This window comes from Rhipicephalus microplus, chromosome 4, assembly GCF_043290135.1.
Source record: "Rhipicephalus microplus isolate Deutch F79 chromosome 4, USDA_Rmic, whole genome shotgun sequence".
NCBI classification, from domain to species: domain Eukaryota; kingdom Metazoa; phylum Arthropoda; class Arachnida; order Ixodida; family Ixodidae; genus Rhipicephalus; species Rhipicephalus microplus.
Window position 1 is genome coordinate 143,996,298 of NC_134703.1, and position 21,470 is coordinate 144,017,767.

Here is a 21,470-nt window from a genome sequence, read left to right on the forward strand (position 1 = left end):
TCTCCTGTAATGAAATTACCACTGCGTTAGAGTAATTCTGCATGCCAAACGAGGCTATTTTAAATCATATTGAAGTAATTGCTCAATATTTCTATAAAAAAAATTGTCGCGCGGAATAAGCAGTGGACGTACAAAAACACAGAACATGTCCTGCAAGGAATCTCGCTAGTTACGTAATGAACTGAGTTACATATGAATGATAACCATTCAGATATCACGTACCACGTTGCCTGTATGTTTTAACGGTTGTCGTGCTGAGCGGATGGCAGTTAGCTCAGTATCGCGAAGCTTTGTGGCGCGAAATATTACTGCCACGATCGAAGGTAAAAATTCATTCGAGAGGAACGAAAGTTTTGTTTACAAGTGACGAAAACGCGCATTAAACGAACCCATTTGAAGCACCGGCATTTAATACCGCTGCGATACGGACTGGGTAATGACACTCACTGGCTTTTGCAGGTACTTTGGGTAATGACACTCACTGGCATTTGCAGATACTTTTGGAACGCTGAGGAAGACGAAAAGTGTGTTTTGAATAGGAGCTACTTCTGCTAACTCCGGCGTATTTCAGTAGTAATTTAAGTCTGATGATCAGTTTTCGCTGCTCCCTTGGAGGGGAAGGATGTAGACCACCCCGGGCGCCTGCGGGCACCAGCGGCGTCAGCGGCAGCCGCCTCCAGGAAGCGGATGGGACAAGCGAGCGACAGCGACAGTGAAGATACTCATGCTTACTATCTCAGCAGTGATGACTTTTCAGATGACGGTTTCCAACCTCTGCTGAGCCGCAAAGCGAAGAGGAGGAATATGAGGACATCCTCATCCTCCAGTATTCAAACTGTAAGTGAAGCGCCGAAGTCGAACACTTATTCCATCCTGTTTCTGCCTGCACTTCCTACCGTCAGCATGAAACGCCTTAACAGACAGTCTGTGTCGAGGTCTCTGGAAGCGCTCGTGCCAAATGAGATCACGGACATAAGAGTGAACGCCAGAAAGAATATACTGGCTGTTGCCGTATTGCACGCCAGCGCGTTGGGCGTTATGCGCAATGTAACGGAATTGGACGGGAATCAGGTGCGCTCTCATGTTCCCTTGGGGTGTGATGTAGTAACCGGCGTGATCTACGACATAGATGTGGTTATTTCCAATAATGACTTACAATCTCTTGTCAAGTCAACAACTGATACTCCAATTGTTCATGTCACCCGGCTAGGCAAGTCTCGCTGTGTGAAGATTGCGTTTAAGAGCACATCACTCCCCTCTCATGTGAAGGTGGGGTACTTCAGACATGCTGCGCGGCCTTTCATTCCAAAGCCTCTCCAGTGCCGTAAATGCATGAAACTTGGACATGTGAGCAGCGTCTGCGAGAATTCGGTGGTATGCCACCGCTGCGCCGAGCCCCATGCAGCAGATAAGTGCGTCGCAACTGTCAAGAAATGCTCTAATTGCAATGGATCCCATGAAGCCACATCGAAGGACTGCCCGCGGATTCAGAAGGAAATTGCCATTTTGAAGGAGATGGTGCGCGATCACTCATCTCATCGAGAAGCCGCAGCTAAAGTCAGAATGCGTCGTTCACGTAGACGTCGGTCTTCAAGGACGCCTGCTACCTCCTCGACACGTTTGCCAGATTCCTCATCAGTACCACCTCCTTCGCCTCCCAGACCACATGCTGTGGGAAAGGCAGTAAAGGACAAAGCCAGTGAGCATACCCTAACTGCGCCAGAGTGGCCTACACTTCAAAGGGAAGCAGCATCAAGCGAACCGAAGGAGTTTCATGACGGTCGGTCCGCGATCCCGGTTCGAGATCTTTTCAACCTAGACAGGCAAGTGACTGCAATCGTGCAATCATTAATTGCCACGATTCGCACGCTACTTAGCAGCATACAATCTCCGTCTGCTAAGAGTGCACTGCAAATACTGAATGCACTGAATCCAGTTCTTGCTAACGTCGTATAAGCACAATGTCTCAACAAAATGTCATCTTCCGCACTGAAGTTAAAAGTGCGTCGATTTTTCAGTGGAATGACAGAGGCATGAAGTCCCGTATCTCGGACTTTCGCCAATTTGTTCGGGCCAATCAATTCCTTATACTTCTCATATGTGAACCAAACGTATCAACGCCTTACAGATTGTCCGGTGATGAAGCTTTTTGTTCAGCAGCTTGCGAAGAACGAAGCAAAGTAATTGTTTACATTCACACAGACTTGACTGATATTTCACACCCAATAAGTTCAAATGACGACAATCAGTACGTGTGTCTTCGTGTAAAGAAGAATGCAGTTTCGTTCACGCTTATAGGTGGATATATATCTCCGTCATCGCGATTTGACTGCGACATATTAAAAGACATCCTAATGAGGACCGATGGGCCTTGGATCATTACGGGTGACTTCAACGCCCATCACATGCTTTGGGGGAGCGCTAGGATGAATGCCAGGGGCCGGAACATTGTTACATTCGCTTCCGACTACGACCTTTCTATCATGAACGATGGTACCCCTACATATCTGTGGAGTCTCACGTATGGCAGTTGCCTTGACCTGACATTGGTGTCACGGTGCTTCTCTCACAAAGTTAATTGGTTTTGCGATATTGAGACTCATTGGAGTGACCACATACCCACCTACGTGAAGATCGATGGTATCATAAAAAATTTCTCTTCCGGTGTTGTAATTGGCACTGACTGGTCGATGTTTACATTACGTGTTGAGGACGCTTGCCAAGAAGGCCTTGCCTGCAGCCTGGAAAATACCATAGCGGACGCTATGCAAGCTTCCAAATGTAAATTACCATTTTAGTCGAACATAACACAGTTTGACATCGAACTGGAAAGATTACGAACTATACGAAGGCGTGCCGAACGACGATACAGACGCACAAGATCAACTTACGATCTAAGGGAAGCAAGACGGCTCCAGAAAAAGATTTAACGACGCATTTACAAGCTGAAGAGCGAACGCTAGAAAGAATTCTGCGAATCTCTAGACCCTCATAAACCGCTGTCATATACCTGGAGAACAGTTCGTGGTATTCGTTCCTCTCCGCAACAACGGCACCCTTTTAAAGCTTTGGCACTCCATCATGCAAAAACAGAACTCGAAGTGGCTGAAGAATTTTGCACGAGAGTTGCCGGGGATATTATGAACGAGAGCATCGACGCCGTAATCGTTCCTGAGACGCGATTACCAGAAATGGACATTCCATTCACCATGGAAGAACTGGAAGGTGTGTTAGTCGCTTCTAAGCACATGTCATCGCCAGGTCCTGGTGGTATTACTTATAGTGCGTTGGGACACCTTGGACAAAAAGCCAGAAAAGAACTTTTAACATGCTTCAACAACTCCTGGCTCAGCGGCAGTATTCCCCGAGAATGGAAAATAAGTCGATTAATACCACTTTTGAAATCGGGAAAATCACTATTGGACTTGACAGCGTATCGCCCTATTTCCCTCGCAAGCTGCCTCAGAAAAGTGATGGAAAGAATGGTTCTATTTCATCTCGAGTGGTACTTGGAACGACACACCAAATACCCTTCTTGCATGGCAGGCTTTCGTCGGGGATGCTCTTCTATTGACTGTGTCCTTGACTTATCGACATTTGTTCAGCAAGAAAAAAGTCGCAAGCGCATATCAGTGGCACTCTTTCTTGACGTGAAGGGTGCATATGATAATGTATCTCACGATGCCATCCTCACTTCTCTCGCAGCAATGAGCATTGGTGGACGAATATTTCAATGGATAAAAGATTATATGAATGGCAGTGGTTTATTTGTGCAAACAGATGAGGGTACAACTGCTGAACATTACACCTACTGCGGAGTACCTCAGGCAGGTGTTTTAAGCCCCACATTGTTCAATGTTGCCCTCATTGGTCTGGTGAAGGTTCTGCCAAAGTCGGTATGCCTATCCATATACGCCGATGATATTTGCCTCTGGAGTGCTGCAGTTACTCGCCCTCAGGTGCGCGCACGAATACAGCGGGCAGCAACCCTCACAACAGCCTACCTTCAGAAACAAGGCCTAACTATATCAACTGTGAAGTGCGCGTTAATGCACGTTTACACGCAAACCAATGACCCCATACCCTGTTTACATCAATGGGCAGAGTGTCAAATATGCACGGACGCATCGTTTCCTGGGCACAATAATCGACAGAAGTCTTTCGTGGAGCCCGCATTGTGCGTACTTGAAGAAGAGACGGCTATCTATTGTGCATATAATGAAATGCATGTGCGGGAAAGCATGGGGAACTTCTGTGGCCTCCATGCTACAGCTGTACAGGGCCCTATTTCTGGGTCTATTGCGCTACAGCTAGCCGGTACTGACTAACACTTGCAAATCCAATACTCATTCATTGGAGAGTTTGCAGGGTCAGGCACTGCGTATCTGCCTAGAACTGCCCCGATGCGCTTCTACTTATGCCACAATCATGCTTGCCAAAGACCATCCGGTCAGGACATATACAGTTGTGGATTGCCTTAGAGCGCACATTCGACATGCTAGCCGTGTCCCCGACCACCACTTGGCCCTTCTACCCTCCAAAAAACCACGTGCTACGTTTTCAGACGTCATAGCCAAGCACCTAAACAGCATTCCATCAGGATATACGCCAGCTACGAGAATGGCATGTCCTTTGTGGTGCCTCGAACAGCTGCAAGTACGTCTAGAAATTCCGGGTATCAAAAAGAAAAGCAATCACTCCAGAGTAGCATTGAAGCAAGCAACACTGCTATTATTACATGAGCTGTACTTGGACCGAACGCAGATATACAGTGATGGTTCCGTCTCGTCCAGCAGCTCATCAGGTGCCGCTGTAATTCCGGCTGCAGCAATGGCAATCGAATTGAAGTTGTCGCATATGACTACATCTACGGCATCAGAGCTTGCTGCTATAAAGACTGCTTTACAATATCTCGTTCAAGAACGTCCAGGAAAATGGGTCATATTCTGTGATTCGAAGGCAGCGCTTCAGAGTTTGCAGTCTGCCATGCGTAGGAGGAGTCATGAACAATTGGTACAAGAAATAAGACATTGCCATCATGAAGCTCTAGCACGAGGGCACGATATTATATATCAATGGCTGCCTGGACATATCGGTATTACCGGAAATCAATTAGCCGATGATGTAGCCCGCTCAGCCCATGCAGAAACCCGTGTAGTTCCGATTCCTCTATCAAGGAATGATGCAGCAGACAATTTCATCTGCTGGCTCGGGATCTTACACGCACGTTCTGGTCGTCTACCAGCTTCCAAAGGTGTCAATTTTATGAACTGGATCCTTCTCTCACGATAAAGCTACCATCACAACTTTCCCGCTCCGATGCGACACTGTTATGCCGCCTTTGGTTGGGCGTTGCATTCACAAAGGTGTACTCCTTTCGCATTGGTATGGCAGACACTCCTACATGCGACTACTGTGGAGCTGAAGACACCATTGAACACGTCCTGTGCAGCTGCGCTTGCTAGGACACACAGCGATGCCAGCTCCGGATGGTTTTGTATCAACTTGACCCCGGACCATTTTGTTTGCAGAAGATTCTAGGACCTTGGGCATCTGCCTCAGTTGCGCAGAAAGCGACTAAAGCACTGCTACTTTACTTAAAGTCAACAAACCTGAGCGACCGCCTGTAGACTGTGTGTGCTCCCCGAGTATGCTCGCGATTGTGTGTACCTTCTCATCTCTCTGCAACCTCTTTTCTGCCCTTCATGCCTTCCCCAGTGCAGGGTAGAAAACGGGATGTGCGTCTTGTTAACCTGCGTGCCTTTCTTTGCATCTTTATCTCTTTCTCTCTCTCTCTCTTGGGAACGCTGAAAACACCATCGGCAAGCTCCTATGTCGCAGCCGAACTGTTTGTCCAGTTCGATCGAAGCACTCCAGAGTGAAATGCACGGAGCACAACTGGTCCCCGTCTTTAGGCGCCCAGCCTTCTCGACGAACCGCATGTTTTCACGGCTTTCACACCTCGGCATTTTTGGGGAATCTGTACAAGAAATACGTGATGTCATCCCAGAAAACAAAGACGAGCGAAGCGGAAACACGGCCACATAAGTAGGCCCACAACGAGCAGGCGTGGGTGAACACGGCATGCATTCTAACAAACTTCGGTACTTACAGATGAAAAGTAATTCCCGATGCTTTCTTCGCTCTATTTGTGCACCCGTAAGCGACGCACGACGACACCATTATTCCTTCCTAGAGTCACACTCGCGAACACATTCTTTTTTCATCTCCGCGGCTGTAATGCGGCACCCGCACGGACGAGGTCAGGCGTGCTTACTGCCTATGGCAAGATGGCGCCGTATGACTTCAGCTGCAGCGCCCCCCCCCCCCTCCACTCCACTCCAGCAACTTTTTTCTAACGTCCTTGGTTCGAGCCCACTCCTCGCGTGAGCATCATCGACTCGAGAATCTCGCCGCTCTGACAATGTGGACAACGCGCTGCTGCTTGCCGCACGATCATGCCGATGGACGGGACGCCGTCGTGGCATGCTTCCCGTAGTGTGCGCGTACCTTTCCCGGTTGTCGCCAGTGTTGCAAAGGTTAGCGAAGCCCATCGCGTTCGCGAATGGCGACGTCAACAACGACGAGGCACGAGCCAGCAAAGCCGATTGCAAGCGTAGGCAGTGGAAGACCAGCGACATCGACGAGGTGCGATTCAAGAAACATTGATCGCGTTCGAGAGTACAGATGACGCGTGGGTAATACCGACTAAAAGCGAGCCAAGGAAGCCGAACTGAAGCGTCTTCAACGCGCCCCGCCTCCCACGTCTTTGCGTTTCAAACAAACGTTTACGCGAGTAAACGCTTCACCGAGTTTCACTTCAAACCATTCTTCCAGCACCCGCGTTGACGCCCCTTTTAACTGGGTCAACGACGTGCGCACCACTGCTGCTTCGCATCCCATTAGGGTTCCCTTTAGAGAGAGTGGCCTAGAGTTTCTTTTTTTTTCGGGGCGAAGCTTCTAAAGCCGTGGGTCTGTCCTTTTTAGCTCGTCGTGGTTAGTGACCTCCTAGTTCGATGACTGACTCAGCAGGGGCGAAAAGACAGCCAGACGCATGGACGGAAGCAAGAACAAACGGACGGAAGGATGGTAAAACGAATGTACGGACACAACGAACGCACACTTCGCCCCATTCTTCATAATTCACTCAATGGTTTTGCTGTGCTTTTTTATGTGATAGCAATTATATGAACACTGTCGGCTGGATTTCACTACTGGTGTCGGCGTCGACGTCACTCAAGGTAGACGTATCTATCTATGTATGTGAAAACGTTAAAAATAACCCAGAAAAAAAGATTCCGGCGCGCGTAATCGAACGTGGGACCTCTCAACGTTCAAACGGCAAGCTAATTACATCTACCACTTACCAATGGTGACGGGTTTCTCGTGGATAACTTGTGTTCCGCCTACAAGCCGCTGCTCTGGCGCAACTGAACAACGTATTTAACTCTTGCTCATGTGGATACAAAAAAAATTGCCCGCAACTTCCCTCGGGGGAACACTGAGGAGGATGCGGAGCATATAATTGGTTAACGGGGTGTTAAAGTGCGACTTACTTGGGTCGATGGCTAAATTGGTTAACGTGGTTGTGAAATGGGGTGTTAAATTGCGACTTAATTGGGTCGATGGCTAAATTGGTTAACGTGGTTGTAGGAGGGGGTGTTAAATGAGTGAACACGTACACACGTATGCGAAAGGGCGGCGCTGGTCGAAGGGACGTCGATCATTGTGTTTGTGGATTCGTTGGAATTCATTTCACCGCGACCTTGGACGTCGACGCGCCGTACAAACCAACCGACGAGCGGAAACTGAGCGAGCGAGCACCGACCTTGAGTATATATACAGCGCGACGGTGCATGCACTGTCAGCTTTCGAATGTTCGAGAAGGGGGAGAAGCGCAACGGCGCATGCGCGCGCGTCAGCTGCCGATGTTCTCGAAGCGCGACGGCGCATGCGCGCGCGTCAGCTGCCGATGTTCTCGAAGCGTGACGGCACATGCGCGCTACATTATACAGCTAGCGAATGTTCGTGAAGAGGAGAAGCGCACGCGGTGTGTAGAGGAAGAAGGGTGCACAGATGGTGGAGGAGTGAAGCGCGCGGGGTGTGTAGAGGAGGAAGGGATGCACAGATGGTGAAAGAAGGAGGAAGAAGCTTGCGGACGGCGCCGCACTACAAGCCTCGAGTATTAGATGCTCCGCATCTAAAATAAAAATAGGCAGCATATTCACGGAGTGAATGATGGAGAGTGGGACGAAGAATCCGTCCGTCCATTCGTTCTTGCTTTCGTCCGTCTGTGTGGCCGTCCGTGCGTCCATTTGCCTGTCCGTGCGTGCGTCTGTTCGTGCGTCCGCACGTCCATCTGTGCATCCGTCCCTGCGTTCGTCCATTCATCCGCCCCTGTGTCCATCCGTGAGTCCGTCCATGCATCTGTCTGTGTGCCCGTTCATCCATCTATTCAACACTCCAAGTACCACCATCTCGCATCTTTTCATCATATATTCCGCATATGCACCGCCATCCAGCGGACATTCCAAGGACTAAACGAGAGGTGGCACCCGCACACTTTCTTACGGCTTGCGCTTCGTGTCTCCCACACTTAACCACATCGAGTTGATGGTATATACTAGTTCACTGTATTCATGGCACTGCGGCCCAACACTCGCTAAACTTTTCTAAAACCAAGGAGGTTATGCCCAGCGAGCATAACGTGGCAACCCTTTCTTGTCAGATATTGCTCAATGTACATGCCAATGCCTGCTAAGGGGGAATGAGAGACAGGAGAATTCGGCTTTTAGGTAACGCACACGCTGCGAATTTTTAGGGCAAGGCTTCTTATAGCGGCACCCGTTCATCCCTCGTAGCCGTTGTAGTAGTGTGTAACAAGTATAACATTTTGACCTCCAAGGTGGTGTCCGTGAGAGATTTCTTCTGTGGGTTGTTGAACAATAAAAGATAGTGCTCAATGTACATGCCAGTGGCTGCTAAGGGGGAATGAGAGACAGGATAATTTGGCTTCTAGTTAACGCGCACGCTGCGAATTTTTCATTGTTTAACAACACACAGAAGACAAGAAAGGGTTGCTACGTTATACTCGCTGGGCGTAACCTCCTAGGTTTTAGAAAGGTTTAGCGAGCGTTGGGCCACAGTGCCATGAATACAGTAAACTAGTATATACCATGAACTCGAGGTGCTTAAAGGTGGAAAATAGACACGAAGCGCAAGCCGACAGAAAGTGTGCGTGTGCCTCCTCTCGTTCAGTCGTTGGAATGTCCGCTGGATGGCGGTGCTTGAGGAATATATGATGAAAAGATGCGAGATGGTGGTACTTGGAGTGTTGAATAGGCGGACGAACGGACATACAGACAGATGCATGGAAGGATGCAGAAGTGGATGCATGGATGAAAGCAGGGACGGACGCACAGATGAACGTGCGGACGCACGAAAAGACGCACGCACGGACGGGTGGATAGACGCACGGGCGGCCACACAGACGCACGCATGGATGGACGGAAGCAAGAACGAATGGACGGACGGACGCTTCGCCCCACTATCCATTATTCACTCCGTGGATATGCTGCCATTCTTTATTGTTCAACAACGCACAGAAGAAATCTCTCACCGGCACCATCTTGGAGGTCAATATGTAAGACTGGTTACACACTAGGACTACTACTACGACTACGAGGGACGAACGGGTGCCGCAATAAGGAGCTTTGCCCCTAAAAGTCACAGTTTTGCCGCAAAGGCGATGCAATGAACGCAATAGCAACAAATTGGACGGTCACGTGCAGAATGACAAGCAAATCGAAACGTGCCCCACGTTTCTCACGCACGAAACGTACTCACACGTAAAGATGAACGCGAATAAGCGTCTCGGTTGTAACATCGCTGTGTCTGAGAAGTGCGCCCTGAAAAGCGCTCCGCAAACGGAAACTCTGCAACGATTGCAGGGACCCTTGTGCACTCCTTAACTACAGCATAATCGTTCCATTGCAAACCAAACAACGGCCAATACGTATGATCCTCCCCACCGGGAGCTAAGGGCGCGCGAAAGGTCGTCCACTACCCTCCACTCGGCGGGCTAAAGTACGCGTGAGAGATGAGAGCCGCCGTGTGCTCATTGCGCCATCTTGCTGATAATGGTGGAAACAAGATAGCTCCTCCCCCCCCCCCCCCCCCACGAGATGCCGCGAACAGCAGCAAGTGGCAGATATAAACACCTTGCAGTTTACAGGTTCAAGGAGGTACCCCTCGATAGCTCAGTGGTTTATGCCTCGCATTCATCACGTGGAGGGCCTACATTCGATTCTTCGTGCCGGATTCTTTTTTTGTATTTTTTGCGTATTCATACTTATAGATACGTATTCATATACGGTGCATGACATCGACGTCAACGGCCAAGTCCAGCCGAGAGTGTCCATATAATGGCTATCGCAATAAACAGGAGGACAAAAGAAATATCGTAGGAAGTTCGCATGCCGGTGCGACGAGTTCAGTACAACCACTGTTCATAAAAATACACATTTTTCCTTCACCATGAAATGTGAAACAGTCGGTATGGTTTGTCAGAAAAGCTTAGAGGCTGACAGCACTTTGCGCTACATTGGTGTTCACGCACGCACATCATTTTGCATCAGAAAACCTAAAAGCTTGTAAGAGTTCACCAGAAACCTTTCATCGATGGATTGCGTGCACAACAGTGGTACAACGAAAGTCTGGCTATGTTACTGTACAAGCAGGTTCTTTTTTACAAGACAGCTCCATTTCGTAAGTCAACAAAAAGGCCCCACAAATGCTCGAGACAATGTAAAAAAAAAAGATGAGACTGTCTGTGAAATTAAACAACATAAATGTAAGCTCAGTGGTGTGTATGCATAAATTTGGTCACAGTTAAACCTTTGCACGGCCACACTGTCTTAAGTACAGGAGAGCTATTCTTGCAGTTATAGTGAGCTAGAATATACATTCGCGGTGTCCAATTCGTGGAAATGTCCAATTCAGCCTCCCCTGATTAACTGGAGCACGCCGCCCGTTTCCTGTCCTTCTTCTGCAACGTCATTTAGATGCCACGCTGTTTTCATAACTCTCGATACAAAAGAGAAAGGAGAAATTTGTGTATGAAACTCTATGGCCTCAACGAATGCTGCCCCCAAAGATTCGCTTTTTAGACGCACATCTGAGGCCATGCATCGACTGTGATCACGTTAGCCCTTGATTTAGGTTTAATGCGGCCGCCCGCCTGACGCCCCTAGAATGCCGATTGGTACGCATTCCCAGCATCACTCTTCAAAACATCTCAACACGTTCAAATGTAGGTTCAGACTTGTCAAGTTTGTTTCAGAGTCCCATTACTGTACATTTCATCTACTTAGTTTATTTTTACGCTGGGAATGTGCTGGCGGGTTCAGTGCGTCGACGTGGTCTATGGCGTCATTATGTAACGACTCACCTTAACGCGATCCAGTAAACTGAAGATGTCCACGAATTGGAAACCACGAGCACAGAGTTTACCACGAGCATAGAGTCTGTATTTTAACTCTATGACAGCAAGGATTCGCGAATCCAACTGAGCACTCGCCACATAGCAGCCGGGCCTGGAAATGACGCAAACAGGGCCAACTTTGAAAGGAGATATGTTATCAGTCACGTTGCGCGCCTTGGGAAGCAGCCGCATAGTTCATTCATATCCGTGATGGCACACAAACGAGCGAAAACGGAGAAAGCGATGTCCAAGAACCATTGCAGCGTGCCGCAATCGTATCGTGGTGTAACGATGAAAATCAGCGTATCTTCCTATCGCTTCCTGAAGGATGCAGACGACGCGCGACGCAGGACGGTGCTAATCAGAAACTTGCGCATTAGAAAGAAGGTGACGGACATTGCCGAGGTTCGTTCCAATCAATCCGCTCACGACGACCTAACTATTCTCGGTGAGTACCCCATTACTTGGCGTGTGTGCTTTCTTATCAATATTCGGGCACATCTGAGGGCGGAGGATAGTTTCGTCCATATAAGCAAGCGCTTCAGGACCCTTGATGCGTAACGCGTGTGACAGTATAGGCTTGTTTTCTGCGCAAGTCGCAATGCTACCCATTCTAAAATTGAGCTGTTGTAATCCTTCCTCCCGAACATTTTTTTTTTATTTCGCATGTGTGCATACACACGCGCGTGCGTGTATATGTGTTTCTACGTGTATAACATGTCCGTGCATTCGAAGCGTGCGTATATTTGCTTCAATATCAGTGATTGCCAACACACACACACACATACAAAAAAAAAAAATCGGCTGATCCCATGAATCTGGGAATCAACGTTATGCGAAGCATGCGGAGGGAAGTTGACCGTGTTGCAATTTTTTATTGAACGACACGTCATAAGATGACGCTAATATATGTACAAATGTTGCATGCACAGACATATGTTGAAGAGTTGCAGATGTTTATATAATCAGTTGTTTGCACTTGCGCAACGATGCCAACTGAAACATGCGCATTTGCAACACCAGAAGCTGAAACTACGATTTGCCTTATATCAAGGTGCAATGGCCCATGGGCATAGCTCTGGTCTGTAATAGAGTGAACGGCGTGCGTATTCGGCTTATTACGCGACAACGGAACTAAACTGAATACATGCAATCGCTAGCACGAGTCGATGCGTAATTATCTCGAAAACTGGTAGGGTCTCGCCTGTAGCATTGTAGAACGCAACGCAGAAGTGATCGCGCTTTTCGGAGATGCCTGCTACAAATAAGCAGTTGCCTTCTTCAACCTTTCGCTCGCATGCATTTTCTTCAACTTGAAGTAAATCTGATGCGGTTCGCCCAAGAGGCCCGATGTTTATGCGCACAGCGCAACTATTTCCACTATTTTGCCAGTAAAATCTTTATGCCGACGAGACTGAAACGGTCTGCGGCCAGCACCCTTTGAAATAACGCTGCCACAGTCAAGAAACTTCAGCCCAGCGCCAAGCGAAAGTGCTGCGTAGATAGAGTGGCGTAGACGTCTAAAAAAATTATGCTTGGAACGTGAGCCACGAACGCGCTGTCATACCCTCTGATTTTACCCTCCTCCTTCGGTACGGAGGCGAGCTTCTCCGACGGCCGCCTTCTCAGAACACAGCAATGCCAATGCTCTCACAGTTGCCTCCGAGCAGCCGTGATGTCACGTGACTGAGCGGTACAGAGGCAAGCGGTCTCACACGGCGGCCGGTCGCAACAAAAGGCAAGAGGCGTGGCCTCCGAGATTTCATGCTGGCAGGAGGCTCCTAATTGAAAAAAGAGCCACATTCTAGGCATAATTTTTCCAGGATGCGTTGGTAGCGTTAACTCTGCTAAAACACAGCCATATACTTGTTTTTTACCAGTGTTGCCAGCACAAGGAGCGTTATTTGGAGTAATTCTTTTTTTTTAGTGGTACCACGGCCAGATAAGGTATTCTCCATTAACTCTTATCCCTAACTGTTCCCATTCTAGGCTTCTGAAAACCTCCTGTAAGCACGCGGTAAATAGCATTGGGGAGATTGTGTCCCCCTGCCTTACACCCTTCTTGATTGGTATTTTGTTGCTTTCTTTATGAAGCACTATGGTAGCAGTTGATCCCCTGTAGATTTCTTCCAGAATGTTTATATATACTTCATCTACGCCCTGATTCCGCAGTGTCTGCATGACGGCTGATATTTCTACTGAATCAAACGCCTTCTCGTAATCTATGAAGGCTATGTATAGTGGTTGGTTATACTCTGAGCATTTCTCTGTTACCTGATTGATAGTATGAATGTGGTCAATTGTTGAATAGCCTGTTCGAAATCCTGCTTGTGCCTTTGGTTTATTGAATTCTAATGTTTTCTTTACTCTGTTAGCAATTACCTTTGTAAATAGCTTGTATACTACAGAGAGCAAGCTGATCGGCCTGTAATTTTTCAAGTCCTTGTCATCTCCTTTCTTATGTATTAAGATGATGTTGGCGTTCTTCCAAGACTCTGGTACCCTTCCCGTCAGGAGACACCTCGTAAACAGGGTGGCTAGTTTTTCTAACACAATCTGTCCTCCATCTTTCAGCAGATCTGATGTTACCTGATCCTCACCAGCAGCTTTGCCTCTTTGCATGCTATCCAAAGCTTTTCTGACTTCTTCTATCATTACTGGTGGAGTGTCATCTGGGTTACTGCTAGTTCTTATAGTATTAAGGTCGTGGTTGTCTCGGCTACTGTACAGATCTCTGTAAAACTCCTCCGCTATTTGAACTATCCTATCCATATTGGTAGTTATTTTGCCTTCTTTGTCCCTTAGTGCATACATTCGACTTTTGCCTATCCCAAGTTTCCTCTTCACTGCTTTGACGCTTCCTCCGTTTTTCAGAGCGTGTTGAATTCTCTCCATGTTATACCTTCTTACATCGCATACTTTACGTCTATTAATCAGCTTCGAAACCTCTGCCAGTTCTATTTTGTCTGTTGTACTTGACACTTTCATGCTTTGACGCTTCTCAATTAGGTTCTTCGTTCCCTGGGAAAGCTTGCCAGTGTCCTGTCTAACTACCCTGCCTCCAACTTCCACTGCACACTCCGTAATGATACTCGTCAGATTATCATTCATTGTGTCTACGCTAAGGTTGGTTTCCTCACTAAGAGCCGAGTACCTGTTCTGCAGCGACACTCTGAATTCCTGTACTTTCCCTCTCAGTGCTAGCTCAGTGATTGGCTTCTTGCGTATCAGTTTCTGTCGTTCCTTCTTCAAGTCTAGGTGAATTCGAGACCATACCATTCTATGGTCACTGCATCGTACCTTGCCAACCACTTCCACATCCTGCACGATTCCTGGGTGTGCAGTCATTATAAAGTCTATTTCGTTCTTATTTTCGCCATTAGGGCTCCTCCATGTCCACTTGCGGTTTTCTCGTTTGCGGTAGAAGGTATTCAAAATCCGCAAATTATTGCGTTCTGCGAATTCTACTAGTAGCTCTCCTCTGGCGTTCCTAGTGCCGATGCCATAATCTCCTACTGCCTGGTCTCCAGCCTGCTTCTTCCCTACCTTTGCATTAAAGTCGCCCATCACTATAGTATACTGTGTTTTTACCTTAATCATTAATGGAGAATACCTTAGTAACCTGCGCTTCGCCGATGACATTTCATTGCTGAGTAACTTAGGGGACGAATTGCAACTCATGATTACGGAGTTAGACAAGGAGAGCAGAAAAGTGGGTCTTAAAATTAATCTGCAGAAAACTAAAGTAATGTATAACAACCTCGGAAAGGAGCAGCGCTTCGAGATAGGTAATAGTGCACTTGACGTTGTAAAAGACTATGTCTACTTAGGGTAGGTAATAACCGCCGAGCCTAACCACGAGATTAAAGTAACTAGAAGAATAAGAATGGGGTGGAGCACATTCGGCAAGCACTCTCAAATTATGACAGGTAGATTGCCACTATCCCTCAAGAGGAAGGTATATAACAGCTGTATCTTGCCGGTACTTAGCTACGGAGCAGAAACCTGGAGACTTACAAAGAGGGCTCAGCTTAAATTGAAGACGACGCAGCGAGCAATGGAAAGAAAAATGGTAGGTGTATAGGTGTAGCCTTAAGAGACAGGAAGAGAGCAGAGTGGATTAGGGGACAAACGGGGGTTAAGGATATCATAGTTGAAATAAAGAAGAGGAAATGGACATGGGCCGGGCATGTAGCGCGTAGACAGGATAACCGCTGGTCATTAAGGGTAACTAACTGAATTCCCAGAGAAGGGAAGCGGGTTAGGGGGAGACAGAAGGTTAGGTGGGCAGACGAGATTAAGAAGTTTGCGGGTATAAATTGGCAGCAGCAAGCACAGGATCGGGTTAACTGGCGGAACATGGGAGAGGCCTTTGTCCTGCAGTGGACGTAGCCAGGCTGATGATGATGATGGCCAGATAAACAAAACTAAAGTTCATGGCATAGTCAATAAACTATTGTGCCACATAGCTATACATCTAATTATATTGTAATTGTGCTGGCATTGAAAAGAGTTTTTGTTTACAATTGAATCGCTATAAAACGCGTGCATTCACACACCACTTCGTCATACTTGCCTTTGGGACGACCCCAAGTGTATTTGTTCAAAGTGATTGAAGCAGAAAGTGGCACCCACACTTAGAAGATTACCAATGAATGGAGGGTACGATGACAACACGCATCACTCTAAAAAAATTGATATGTATAGGGTGCAACGTCCCAAAACCACTCTATGATTATGAGAGCCACTGTAGTGATCTGGAAATTTTGACCACCTGCGGTTCTTAAGTGTGCACCGAAATCCGAGCACACGGGCCTTCAGCATTTTCGCCTCCATCGAAATTGTAGCCACCGCAGCTGGGATTTGATCCCGCAACATGCGGGTCAGCAGCCGAGTTAGCTATTAGACCACTGCAGCGGGGCAGCACTTTGGAATGTTGCCCTCGCTTATCTTATTTTCAGTGCATTAACAGTCAAGCAAGATCAAATGCTCTCATACGTCGTTTCAGGCATACGTACAGCAAAGTAAACTCACGCTAACATAACCGAACAAACCACCCTTCGAGAACGTGCAAGACGTACCAACGGCATTCGTACTTGCACGTGCGAACACGACCTGGCTAGCAGACGACGCAAGTAACAATCTACACTAGCGCGCCTTTCCCGCCCGGCAGGGAAACACACCAGGTGCGCTTCAGCCAGTTGCCGCCAGGCGGCGACACCGTCCAATTTTGTGGCCAATTTGGCCAGTTTCTGGTTTCCGGCTTTACCAGTTGGGGTTCTGTGGCTTTACCATGCCTTACCTATCGTTACCCAATGGCTCTGCCCGTTCCGTGCTAGTTCGTTTAGTAACGTTGTCGTCTCGCCAACTCAATCGATCGGACCCATTGCTGGACTATAGGAACTCTGAGATGGTGTCAGAAACGAGTGTGACCGCAACCCGGCTATAATTTCGTCGCATCATCCTTCCACCGCATGCAGCAGCCGTCAAACGCAATCACGGGAAGCATGCTCCCGCATTTCCGAGCTTCGACCTCCGTGCTAAGGGCGACAAGGCCATGAATAGACGAAGTGTATCGAAAGGTTCGAGAACTTTCTTCTTGCGGATGCACGCAAGAAGCGCCTCACCTGCATTATGTCGGCGAAGAAGTCAACGACAAATTCCGTTCGCTTTCTGACTGCACTCCGCAAGCTGCGGCTTCAAGCACGACACAGACGCTGGACTACGATGCCGCAAGATCAAAACTGAGTGCTCATTTCGCTCCGTGAGTGAACCCAACATTTGCGGTATGGAAGTTTCGATAAGCTCAACGAAACGTTGGCGTTTCTGTGTGCGTCTGCGTGAACTCTCGCCTCTGCAACTTCCACGATGTCGACGCTGAGGTGTAAAACCGTATCATTTTCGCCACATCATCTCGTCTCCGCAAGTATACCATGCTTCACTCCCTCACTTTGCCGGACTTACTTGAGCAGAGAGGAATGTTCCGAGGATGTCGAACGTGATGTATTCGAAATCGCAAAAAACGACGGTGATGCAGCGGTGCTCACTGCGCACAAGGGTGGACAACAACAAGCTCCTAACCAGAGAAACGGGAGAAATTTGTCACGGAAAACCCGTGAACATCGGCGACCTCGTGTCTAGTCAACAGAATGTCGCAACTGCGGCGGCAAGTGGCTTCGTCATGTTGGGCGATGAGGTTGTCCTGCGTGGGTCTAGACATGCAATGCATGTTGGTCACTTTGCACGATTTCGTCGGTCAACTAAGAAAATGGTACAAGCAATGGACTGTGAAAGTGGAATTCGCTGGCATTCTGCAGCAAGATTGTTCGGCAAGGTCCTGTTTGGCGTTGCATGTCAATTGCCAGATGGTTGTTGCCCGACTGCCACCAAATTTGGCAGAGAAATATGCCCCTGCAGTTGTGACGTCTCCTTGAGGGTATGGTGTCGTCCACAGTGCATTTCGCGAGTGCATGAGCGAACTTGGCAAGGGATGCTGGCTCTATTAGTTAACGAAATTAACTGCACCTTGCAGACGTTGGGATGCATTCTCTTGCTGTGTGTGCTGCTGTGCAACTAAGAGATCGTGTCTCTGAGTTTGGGAAGCAATGACGCGTCATCCCCCGTGCATTTCGCGAGTGCGTGTGCGATGAACTTGTTCGCGAGTGCATGGGTGGCGCTGGCCGTTTTAATTAACAGAATAAACCGTGCCTTGCAAAAGTCTGGGTGCATTCTCTTGCTGTGTGCGCAGCTGTGCAATTAAGAAATCACGTCTCAGTATTAGGGACGGGGAAAACTGAATACAGTTGCAGCAGGTAACGTTCAGACCCCCCCTTTCTTATTTTTTTTTTCACACCTGACCGTGCTGCACACTACGCTTCTCCTAGCTAGGGGGGGGGGGGGGGGGCAGCGTACTACCTGCTGTGACTTTTTTCAGTTTTCCCCCGTCGCCCCTAATACTGAGATGGGATCTCCTAATTGCACAGCTGCACACACAACAAGAGAACGCGCCCAGACTTCTGCAAGGCGCAGTTCATTTCGTTAGTTAAAACAGCCTCTGAATCGCACAGCAGCACACACAGCAAGAAAATGTGTCCAACGTCTGCAAGGTGCGGTTCGTTCCGTTAACTAAAACGGCGAGTGTCGCTCATGCACTCGCGAAATGCACCGCGGACGACACCAAATTCTCGTGGAGAAGCCACAACTACAGAAGCAAATTTATCTAGCGGCAGTCTGGCAACCAGTTATGCAATGCAAAACAAAACCTTGCTGATTGTTCAAGTACTAAAGAACACCCTGCCTTTTTTGAGCCAGGTTCAAGCAGTGACGGGTATGCCTTTGTCGCCATAACTTCCACTCAAGCAGGCTCATCTCCAAAAGCCGTCATCACCGTCAACAATGTGTCGGTCACTTTCATAACTGTTACAGGTGCAACTGTGTCTATTGTTGGTGAGAATGACTTCAAAAGCTACCGCCTAAATGTGAATCTCCAGGCAGTATCCATCAGAGTGTTCCCATACGAAGCAACATCCCCATTGTAACTTCTAAGCAAAGTTCGTGTAACAATGAAATACTAAGATGACGAGTGCATTGAAGAAGACATCTTAGTCATTCCTGGAAACTGTACTCTTCTGTTGAGCTTCACAGCAGCATCCAACTTGGGACTTGTCCAGATCACATTCCAAGTTTTTGAGGAACCAGATGACAAAACAATCAGGGAAGCATTTCCCAAGTTGTTCAGGAGAGTTGGAAAGCTAAAGAACCAGCACATCCACCTTTTTGTGGACGAAACAATCTCACCTGTCGCTATAAAGGAACTTGAGCATCTCCTGTCAGAGACATCACTGAGCCATCCATCAGACGTACACTGATGGTGTCCCGTGTAAACTGCATCAGTCTGTTGAAATACCTATTTCTATTGACGTGTGTCGTCAATACTGGTATCCAACGTCGACAACATTTGGGCCTGACAGTGGATGACATTGTTTTCCTTACCCTTTCCAGCACGGTGGTCACCCCCAGGTAACCACCTTTTTTTTTCCTCTTCAAGTATGTGAGCGCCGTGAGTCAAATTTTCAGTGGCGCATTCGGCAAAGATTTCGACAATCTGACAGAGATGACGCTACTCCATTTAGGCTTCAATGTAACATGTTATCTTTGCTTTCTTCTAGCTGCCAACGTCCCCTAGGCGTGCTTGATGGTGGACCCAATATATTTTTATAGATGTATAAGTACGTGCTGTCCCTGTTAGTTGATAGTGCATGTCGTATGAGTAGCTAATGCTAAGGAATATAGAAACGAAGAGCTGTACTCAGTAAGTACGGAGCGCCATGACACTGATGTTGGTGGTCACCGGTGGTAAGCACCACACATGAAGGGTCTTAGGCTGGTGATGCATAATATAGGAAAGGCCGCTGTGGGTGCGCCGACATTTAGAAGAACAGGACGATTCATGATGGCATGCTCGCAGATCGCGCCCAGTGGCTGCTCACACTCTACCGAGCACCATCAGCAAAAGAATATCGTTGTCATCGTCGCAGCTGAGGTTTGGATGAGTAATTACAGGTTATTTTGTGCCTCGGTATCGTTTCTGAGGGCTTCCTGGTGAGCCGCTGCCCAGAACCTTGGAATATATATTTTCGAAGTTGGAACTTTTCTAAATTGTGTGATTCCTAGTATCGACCTTGAGCGTTGTTAAGCATATTGCTATTAGTACTAAAAGAACTTGTTGTTGGGCTAGTTGGTAGAGCATTTCTAAAAGTTAATTCGAGCGCAAAAACTTGACACAATCACTCACACACGCATACACCCATGCATCTGGGTGTGTGCGTGTGTGAGGGATCGTGTGTGAGTGCGTGTGTGTTTCAAGGGCCCTTGAAACACACACAGCACCCATGCATGGGCGCTGTGTGTGTTTGTGCATGGGTGTGTACGTGTGTGAGTGATGGTGTCAAGTTTTCGCGCTCGAGTTAACTTTTCGAAATGCCATTAGTACGCCAACCCAAATGAAGCCCCGATAGCGAGTGCACAAGCTTATGTTTTGCCTTTGATGTCTTGATAGAGTTGGTCATCATGTCGTTCGAGTTGCTTATGCCAAAAAAGCTACTATTTGAAAGCCATAGCACCGCGATGCTGAAGTTGATCCCCTGGGGTTTCTACAATGCATGAAGGTCCTTAGAAGGGTGCAATATACTATTTTCTATCTTTCTAATGGAGCTGTTTTGCAAGATATATACAAGTGCCCTCAAGAATAGGATGAATGTGCACTACACACACAGCCCTTTTGCTCCTGCAGGGAAAGGACTGCTTTGCAGCCTTTTACCTAAACTAACCAGTAGACCCTTGCTGCACGGTGGTCACCTCAGGCGACCTCCTATGTTTTAAACTAAGATTGCTAATTTTTTATTTCTTTTAGGAAAGTTATTTTCTCCAAAGCAGATTGCCAATTCTTAATAAAACTTTGTTTCCTGCCGAAACTTGAGCAGGTTTCGCGGAGATCCTTGAATGTCCTTGAATTTGATAATATTAATTCAAGGACCTTTCAAAATTCCTCAGAAACTCCTCCTCAGCCACCTGCCAAGCTTCACCCACGATTGCGCACTTCAATTCACCCACCGCTGGTCTTAGACAAACCCGACTGGCCCACCTGGCAACCTGGGATCACATCAAGTGTGTTCGAGGCGGCCAGCGAGGGATATAAAGGACAGCCAGCAGACTCCCCCTTCGGGCACGACATCGCACCTTACGATGGCATGCCGAACTTACGATGGCTGTTGTTACAGGTTAGTTACCTAAAAGGTACAAATTCTTTTAGGAGTAGTAACTATTTTGGGGGTGTCGTGCCCACCCAGTATGCTGACAAGTTGAAATCTTTGATGTCTTTGTTTACTTGCAAATGTCGTGCATTTTGCTGTTGCTTTCGGGCGATATAGAATCTAATCCTGGCCCCATGACAAAGACTGAAGCAGAATCGTTTGCCCAAGCCTTAGAT

The 21,470-nt window shown here is 47.8% G+C and overlaps 2 protein-coding genes across 2 annotated transcripts in view; one reads left to right on the forward strand and one right to left on the reverse strand.

The window, feature by feature from the left end:
* LOC142814639 (disintegrin and metalloproteinase domain-containing protein 10-like) overlaps positions 1-21,470 on the reverse strand; it is a 260,313-nt gene that overhangs the window by 24,160 nt on the left and 214,683 nt on the right. The window lies entirely within an intron of this gene.
* Positions 18,530-21,470, forward strand: part of LOC142814640 (uncharacterized) — a 43,160-nt gene continuing 40,219 nt past the window's right edge. Inside the window, exons 1-2 of the mRNA XM_075893711.1 lie at positions 18,530-19,501; positions 21,035-21,261. Of these exons, the coding sequence (XP_075749826.1) occupies positions 19,456-19,501; positions 21,035-21,261 (273 nt within the window). The 5' untranslated portion in view covers positions 18,530-19,455. The remainder of the gene's footprint in view (positions 19,502-21,034; positions 21,262-21,470) is intronic.